The 9,066-nt window shown below is 37.7% G+C and overlaps 1 protein-coding gene across 3 annotated transcripts in view; it reads right to left on the bottom strand.

The window, feature by feature from the left end:
* Positions 1-450: 450 nt before the first annotated feature.
* LOC137431319 (gamma-secretase subunit Aph-1b) overlaps positions 451-9,066 on the bottom strand; it is a 76,086-nt gene continuing 67,470 nt past the window's right edge. For all 3 annotated transcript variants that reach the window (XM_068122529.2, XM_068122531.2, XM_068122532.2), the window contains one exon: positions 451-1,914. In XM_068122529.2, coding sequence (XP_067978630.1) covers positions 1,871-1,914 — 44 coding nt within the window. In that variant the 3' untranslated portion in view covers positions 451-1,870. The remainder of the gene's footprint in view (positions 1,915-9,066) is intronic.

The following is a 9,066-nucleotide window of genomic DNA, read 5'->3' as shown; positions in this document are numbered from 1 at the left end:
ATTGATTAAGAAATTATGTTATGATTATTATTTATTGATTTTAATTATGCAATTAATCAATCAATTATTGTACACCTCTCCCTCCCAATACAGTCTCTATGTGCTGCATTGCGGTATCGCCAGGCACCAAAGCCGCCACGGCAATGCTGCGCGGTGGAGGATGTTATTTATTTATTTATTTGGCCTGGGGGCGGTGTACTTTGAATGCATCTGTACTTGTTTTTGTTTTTTAATTGAAGTTTGTCACCGGATATTTTCCTGGTTTATTTTTTCGGGGCAAATTTATTTTAACTTTGCGAATGCCAGGGTAATATATATTTGATAACAAAAATTGATCACAGACTACAAAATACACAAGTGTGATTGCAATGTGTGATTCCACTTTAGTAAATTTCAATGCATTATTTCCTAAAATTCAAACCACTAATTCCACACAAAGAACAAACTTGCTGGCAATTTAATAATACAAAAATTTATTACTCAAAAAAGGTAAAAATTTACAAAAATTACATATCCAGCAAAATAAGTCATGCATCAAATGAATGCATGAAAATAAAAACACTCATCAATTGAATGTATACACAAATTGCAAAACATTTAAACCAGCCAGTACAATTTAACCAAAAATGGGCAACAAATGTATCATTGGTGCCATTACACACAATAATTTTTACTCGCTACACTCAGGCAATTCAACTAAGGTTGTTAAAAAAAATTTAAAAAAAGATTTGGGATGAAAAAGATGTAATAGTTGAGAGTTAAGTGGTATGTGGGTTTTATATATTTTTAAAGCATGTACATCCTTGAAAAAAGAGGTTTAAATGATATCTTTTCAAAAATGGTACCTAAACGATAGAGGTGAGCAAATTGTTCAAGCTGGAAGTAATAAAGAAATGTTACAAAGATTCTCAATAATTTGCACTTACCAGTTCGCAACCACAAAACAAAAATGCTCTACAAAAAAAAAATTCAATGTTAAAATGGTGTAGCAGTACCATATTCAGTATGACTTCCAATATGACTCCAAAATGAATAGTTTCAAATTATGTACGCATACAGGCATTAATGTGTGTGTGGTAATGCTATTCCTTAATTCAAAATTAATGTGAACACATTTTGTTCCACAATAGACAAAAGGAAATGATACAGATGATCTCAATATAAAACAAATACAATTACAAGTAAAATATGTTCGATTTCAATCAAAACAATTTTAAAACTATGAACAAATACACACACAATCATTATTGTAGTTTCATGTAAACATCAGGAAAAACAAAATACCATCACTGAAAGTTATTAGTTTGACCAAGTAATGTATGTTCACCTTTTGGATATTTTTTTGGGGTGGGGGTTGTGCTTTTATTCCTGTTAAATATCACACTGTTCTTCCAATTAAAATTCGTTTGGTTGACAAGTGAAGCTGGAGAATTATGTTTTCCCAGCAATCACACTGAGCTTGGCTAAATAAAAGGGCATTTACCCTGACAAAGTAATACGTAACACAATAACAACCTCTAAATTAAATCATAGAAGTTGCATAGAAAAAAATATATATTACAGCTTATATTGTGTATCTTGTACCAAAACACCAGATACAATACCAAATAAAAAAAATTGGAAACATGATGCACAGAGTGGAATCCACATCTTGAACACTCATACCAAAAGGCTTGCTCAACACAAGTATCAGCTTATCTGAATCCAACAGCATTTGCATATATCCAATGAGTATCAATTTGTTCCTTAAGGCTATCAAAAAGTTATACTTTCAAGAGCACATTTTAAATGCAGTTCACACATTATGACATGGCCTTTGATAAGGTTGTTAATGAGGAAGGATCCTTCGATGTGATGCAGTAGGGTTGCCTCAGTTTTCAGAGTGGTTACTTGGAGATTGTGCTTTCGTGAAACCTGAAAGGATAAACGAAACACAAAGAAATGGAAAATAAACACATGCACACAGACAAAATGCTGATAAGACTAACTTCCAACTTCCCCTACTTTTGATATGGAAAAGCAAATTATATCGATTGTAAAGAAAAGAAAAACAAACAATAATTCACAGCAGAAAAAGAAGCTTCATTCTATCAAATGAGATGTGTTAAGAAGATGTACTCTGATACTCTGACACTCTGACAGAGAGAGTACTCTGATGTACTCTGAAGAACAAAAATGCAACCAACACACACCTCGTTATGAAATTTCTGCTCCTCACAAACATGTATATACAGTGTGTATACACATACATATATATATATACACATACAAACATATACTAGGGTGCATCAAACGCCCCTATGTCAAGAAAACAATGTCCCCAATTTTATTTTGTTCCAGTCATAAAATAAAGTTCCTATGCAAAATTTGGTAAGGTTTTGATATCATCTTCTGGGTCCACCTCAGCAAATTAGATTTTGAGTCGGTAGTATCAGAGTCAGAAATTTGACACGCAGCTGTTTTGAGGCCCATAAATAAAAATGAAAGGATTGACCGATTGCTACCTACAATAGCTCTTTGGAAAGGTATTATTGTACTCTGCAGCAATATATAATCATCATAGGGATAGGGATATAATTCACTTATACACAAATAGTCAAAATCATGATTTTATTGGTATAATCATATGTATTATAGATACCAGAATGATATAATTTTTATTACAGTAGAATCATATATACACAATCTTAGCATTTATCATCTTAATACGAGTACATCTGACTATGGATGAACATGAAAATAGAAACAAAACAAAGATACTGTAGTTTTCATGGATATTTCTGACAGTTTAGTCTTGAGCTGCTCGCTTTCGAAGATTCGGTTTCTCCTTGCGGTTGTGCTCAACAACTTGTAGCACATTTTGGTAGTGGTCTTCACTTCTGGCTGCTGAAAGGAAGTCAGAGCTAAGCTTAACTCCCCTTTCTGCAGAGTCATTCACCACATTCAAGGCTTCAACATTAGTCCATGATGTCTGGTAGGCTGCAGAGTTAGTCCATTCCTGAACATCGGTAACTAGAAATGCCCAGTCAAGCTTCAGATGATGAAATAGGTACCATGAATCTGGTCCAACAAAATCAGCCAGAGTGGTCTTCTCAGTCAAGTCATCAGGAAATCTGGGCTTTCCAAACCCAGTACCAAACCGTCCTTGTGGGTTGGTTACTGGAAAATCTGGCTGAACCTCCAGAAGTCTGTCTGCCAGAGCACGGCGATGGTCATGAGGAACAACAGCTGAAGAGGGCAAGTGGAACCATCTCTTCTGTGAGGTACCAGAGATGTCGTTTGAAGGCTTTCAGGGCACTTCTTGAGATTCCAGCATTGACAGCTTCATACTGTTTCAGTTTGGAGATGAGCTGCAGGTCATTCCATGGGGCATCGGTGACAGAGGTACATGTCATCCACCAGGAGCTGTATACTAGAGTGACAAACGTGACAAATTCTCTGATCTTTGGCACTTGTTTTTCTGTGGTAATTGTACCTGCTGGAAGATCAGCGATTTGTTTTTCGAAGAGACATAATTTGATTGAGTAGAGGAGCTTCGCCATCCATCTGGCTTTATGCAGTGCACCAGGACGCTTGAAGGTTATTTGATGTTCAGCTACTTCACCATCAAGGAATACAGTACACAGATCAACAAATTCCAAATAATCATCACGTCTTAGAGATTGCTCGGTGTGACAGAGTCTGAGAACATTATTTTGCCAGTCACTTGTCAAACTTGTTGCTGCTTCATTTAGTTGAGATGGATCAAATCGTGAAAGTGGTTCATTGAATGTGTGTGGAAACATTTCAAAGTTCTTGCGAAACCTTGAGAAGAGGAAGATATCTGGTGACTTAGATGCTTCAACTTTAAGATCAGTAAAAATGTGCGTAAGAATGACTTCACCAATGTGGTGTCTGCAGCCTGACCACAGAAGAGCTTTGTTAAGCCGTTGTTGAATTGTTACACAAGCTGCACTGATGTGGCCGGTGTTAGATGCAGTTGTGTCAAATGCCAAGTTGACAACATTCTCTTGGCAGTTCCATGATTCAAGTAGGTTATTAGTCAGCTGAGCAATTATATCTCCAGATTTATGGTCTGTTCCAGGCTTGTAGGATGGAACACCCAGCAGCTTCATATCAGTTTGAGAACCCAAAAGCACAGCCAGGCGTTCTTCAAAAGTGTTTTGGTTAGTTAAGCATGGAAGCAGCTTTGAGTCCCAGTGCAACGTAGCAAGCTTCGTAGGTATCCATTTGTCCTTACAGGTAGTAGCAATATGCTGTCCAATTTTGCGTCTTGATTTATCTGCTGTAGCATATGATGTTGACACCTTCGCTACATCCCCTCCTGTTTCTTCAATAAGAGCTTCTGTGAAAGCAGCCTGTTGGGTTGGTGTCATCTTCATCCTTGTTGCCAGTGAAACAAGACTGGGCCTCTTCAGGATGTCATGTGGAATGAAAACTGATGTGCCAGGTCTAACTAAACGATGATGACTTCTTGAGGTTGTTGGTGTGCTTGTTGAAGGTCCAAGAGTTACTTCTTCATCACTGTCACTAATATTATACACAGTGGTTGTAGTATTTATGTTGAACTCCAGCTCCATACTTGCTCGCCTCTCTGATTCTTTTTCCTCGTGGTTCACTTTACGCTGCATCTTATCTGCCAACAGTTTATCTTGGCAGCCAAATGTTGCACAGCGATCTGTCTTCATAGATTCCAGGAATGCTAAGTCTTCAGGATTCTTGATGTGAGAACTAGCATCATTGGGCCACAAGGGAAATGTCTCCATAAATTTCATCTCCATTTGATTCACCTTTGTGATGCTTGCTGGAGTTGTTCTTCGGTTGATAGGGATTGATCTAAGCTTGGAATTATCATCTGCAAGTTTGATAATTTTCTCAATAGCCTTGCGTTCAGACATGATAGGAATATTAGCCTTGCCATAAAATGGTGTCACTTTCTGCAGTACAAGCTTTGCTGATTCCCACCGAGAGCGTCGTTCAAGTTTGCCATCTTCCGTGTGCCACATGAAACAACGTAGTACTTGTAAACAAGTTGGAAGTCTGGTACCATTGATCTGGGAATCTTGTTCAGTTATGGCACTTCCAAGACCAAACACCTTGGTGGACTCTCTTGTTGCAACAGATGCTTTCTTTACTGTGCCATCCATTGTTTTATCTGAAAGAAAAAGGTAGTATTAGTAACAATAATGTCATTTCATAATTATGTACAACAAATAAATCAATTATCCAATTTTATTAGAGTATAGCCTAATAATTGTTTTAATCATCTTGTCTAGTTAAAAGATCTCTGTAAAGACAAGATGACTACAACATTCAGGATATTCTTTAATTTATATATTATATTTTAAAAATACTCTTCATTTAGCTTTATATCCATATTTTGAAAAAAATCATTTTGACTATTTGTATATAAATGAATTGTATCCCTATCCCTATGATGATGATATATTGCTACAGAGTACAATAATACCTTTACAAAGAGTTATTATATGTAGCAATCAGTCAATCCTTTCATTTTTATTTATGGGCCTCAAAACAGCTGCGTGTCAAATTTCCAACTCTGATACCACCGACTCAAAATATGAAATGGTGAGGTGGACCCAGAAGATGATGTCCAAACCTTACCAAATTTTGCATAGCAACTTTATTTTATGATTGGAACAAAATAAAATTTGGGACAGATCAATCCAACATCTTTTTAAAAATAGTTGGGCGTTTGATGCACCCTAACATATACACATACATACATATATACAGTGGAACCTTGACTTACGAGTGCACCAACTTACGAGTTTTTCGAGATACGAGCCGTCGCTCGGGCGGTTTATTGCTTTGAGATGCGAGCCGAGATCTGAGTTACGAGCTTTCGCCACCCACCACCAGGTGGGTTCCGGTCACGTGGTTATCTTGCCGTGCAAGTACAGTATCTCTGCCGTATATCACTGCATTTTTGTTTTCGCATGTTGGTTATTTTGAGTTTACGCCAGCCGCCACCAGGTGGGTTCCGGTCACGTGGTTATCTTGCCGTGCAAGTACAGTATCTCTGCCGTATATCGCTGCATTTTTGTTTTCGCATGTTGGTTATTTTGGAAAATTTCTTAGTTTTAACCATGGGTCCTAAGAAATTGAGTGCCAAGGGAAGAGAGGATGATGTGCTTGGATATAAAACACGCAATCGTCGAAAAACATGAGCGAGGTGTGCGTGTTGTCGACTTGGTGAGGCGGATGTGAAGGCAGCTGAAGATTTTATTATAACAGAAGAAGAAGAGGATGATGTGCTTGGATATAAAACACGCAATCGTCGAAAAACATGAGCGAGGTGTGCGTGTTGTCGACTTGGTGAGGCGGATGTGAAGGCAGCTGAAGATTTTATTTTAACTTTTGCCGAACTGATAGAAGCCGAACGATACATCCCCCAGCAAATCTTCAACTGTGACGAGACAGGGCTCTTCTGGAAAAAGATGCCGAGGAGGACGTATATAACGGCAGAGGAGAAGAGCATGCCAGGCCACAACTTGTTCAGAGTGCCGGCGATAGCTCGCCTTCTCTTTGTGGAAGACACGGTGAGATCCTTAACATCCAACAACTAATGGGACGCAAACGGGGTGCCCAGTTTAGCGGTACACACATTGATGAATCACCCTGCCTGTGATTCACCCGTGACAGGTTATAGCTGGGTCGGGATTCAAACCCAGGCTGGACAGTTTAGAGTCAAGTGTGCGTACCTCCAGTCCAGGCCATCCTGCCAACTTGTATGTTGCATACAGGTGAAATATAAAGCGCGAGATATTTTTATATATACTGTATATTTAAAAAAAAATTGGTGTGGTTTTTGGCGGGCTGGAACGGATTAATAGCATTTCAATGCATTTTAATGGGGAAATTTAATTTGAGAAACGAGCAAATTGAGTTACGAGCTCGGTCACAGAACGAATTAAACTCGTAAGTCAAGGTTCCACTGTATATATACACACACATATATATACACATACATAAACAAACATATACATATACAAACATATACACATACATATATACATATATATATATATATCTATATATATATATATATATATATATATATATATATATATATATATATATATATATATACACAGTGCATTCAGAAAGTATTCAGACCCTTTCACTTTTTTGACATTTTGTTGTTGCAGCCTTATGCTGAAATCGTTTCAATTCATTTTTTCCCTCATCAATCTACACTCAATACCCCATAATGACAATGAGAAAACAGGATTTTAGAAAGTTTTGCAAATTTATTAAAACGAAAAAACTGAAAGATCACATTGACATAAGTATTCAGACCCTTTGCTATGACACTTGAAATTTAGCTCAGGTGCCTCCCATTTCTCTTGATCATCTTTGAGATGTTTTTACATCTTGATTGGAGTCCACCTGTGGTAAATTCAATTGATTGGACATTGGGAAAGGCACACACCTGTCTATATAAGGTCTCACAGCTGACAATGCATATCAGAGCAAAAACAAAGCCATGAGGTCGAAGGAACTGCCTGCAGAGCTCAGAGACAAGATTGTGTCGAGGCACAGATCTGGGGAAGCCTACAAAAAAATTTCTGCTGCATTGAAGGTTCCCAAGGGCACAGTGGCCTCCATAATTCTTAAATGGAAGAAGTTTGGAACAACCAGGACTGTTCCTAGAGCTGGCCGCCCAGCCAAACTGAGCAATCGGGGGAGAAGGGCCTTGGTAAGAGAGGTGACCAAGAACCCGAGGGTCACTCTGGCTGAGCTCCAGAGATCCTGTGTGGAGATGGGAAAAACTTCCAGAAGGACAACCATCACAGCAACACTCTACCGATCTGGGCTTCATTGCAGTGGCCAGACGGAAGCCTCTCCTCAGTGAAAGACACATGAAAGCCCACAGAATCTTGTTTCTCACAGTCTGCGAGTCCTTTTGGTGCTTTTTTGCTCACTCCAAGCAGGCTTTCATGTATATACATACAAAATATTGGCACTCTAGCACTTTTTTCAAATAATGCACCATTTCTTCCAGAAAATTGTTGAAAATAAAAATATTTTGGTATCCACACATGTATTTCTTTGTTTTGCAGTGGATCAAAACAAAAAAAAGCTGAAAAAATTACTAAATATTAGCTTATTATACACAGAAATCCTAAAATGGCCCGGACAATATTATAAGCACCTTTCAGAAGTTGTTAGAAACAATTAGATTGTTAGAAATGTTAGAAACAAGCAGCCAAAAAATATTATTTTTTTTCTCAAGGAATCTAGGCCTGAGTAAATCGCTGGAAAAAAAGGCATTGAACGCAATGGAGATTATGTTGAAAAATAATATATTTGTTACACACGTACAAAGTCGTACATGCAATAAACAAGTTGTGAAAAATATTTTAAGGTTACTTATTGACTGCCCCTCATACATATATATACTTGAACTTTCTTATATATATATACCTGTTGAACATATATATATATATATACAGACTTGGCATTTAACATGGATTTTTTTTTTGTGGGGGTGAACTTACTTTTCAAGATGTCTTAGAACCAAAAGTTCATTGGAATTATGTTGAAATTATTCTAGATTTTGTTAATGTGACCTTTAAAAGAAAAAAAAAAAAAGAACAAGAAAAAAAAGAAAGAAAGAACACAAAAAAAAAAGAAGAAAAAAAGGGTAATGAACGTAGAGCAGCCACGAAGGCTGGAAATGCGAATGGTTCGATGGATGTGCAGAGTATCGTTGAGAGAGAGGAAGACAAATGATGAATTGCGAAAGATGCTGGGAATATTGCCTGTGATTGATGCTGTGAAGAGGAACAGGTTGAGATGGTTTGGTCATCTGTTGAGGAAGGATGAAAGTGACTGGTTGAGAAGAGTGATGGAAATTACTGTAGAAGGAAGTAGAGGACGGGGAAGACCGAGAAAGACTTGGCTAAAGATGGTGGAAGAAGAAATGCGGGCAAGGGGGTTAACAAGGAGAGATGCAGAAAATAGGGCAAAATGGAGAAGATTGTCATGGGGACCGCAAGGCTAACCCCCGCTCTAGCAGGGAAAATGGCCTTAAAATGC

This window comes from Myxine glutinosa, chromosome 7, assembly GCF_964187855.1.
Source record: "Myxine glutinosa chromosome 7, kmMyxGlut1.1, whole genome shotgun sequence".
In the NCBI taxonomy this organism is placed as follows: domain Eukaryota; kingdom Metazoa; phylum Chordata; class Myxini; order Myxiniformes; family Myxinidae; genus Myxine; species Myxine glutinosa.
This window is presented reverse-complemented; position numbering and strand designations above follow the sequence as displayed.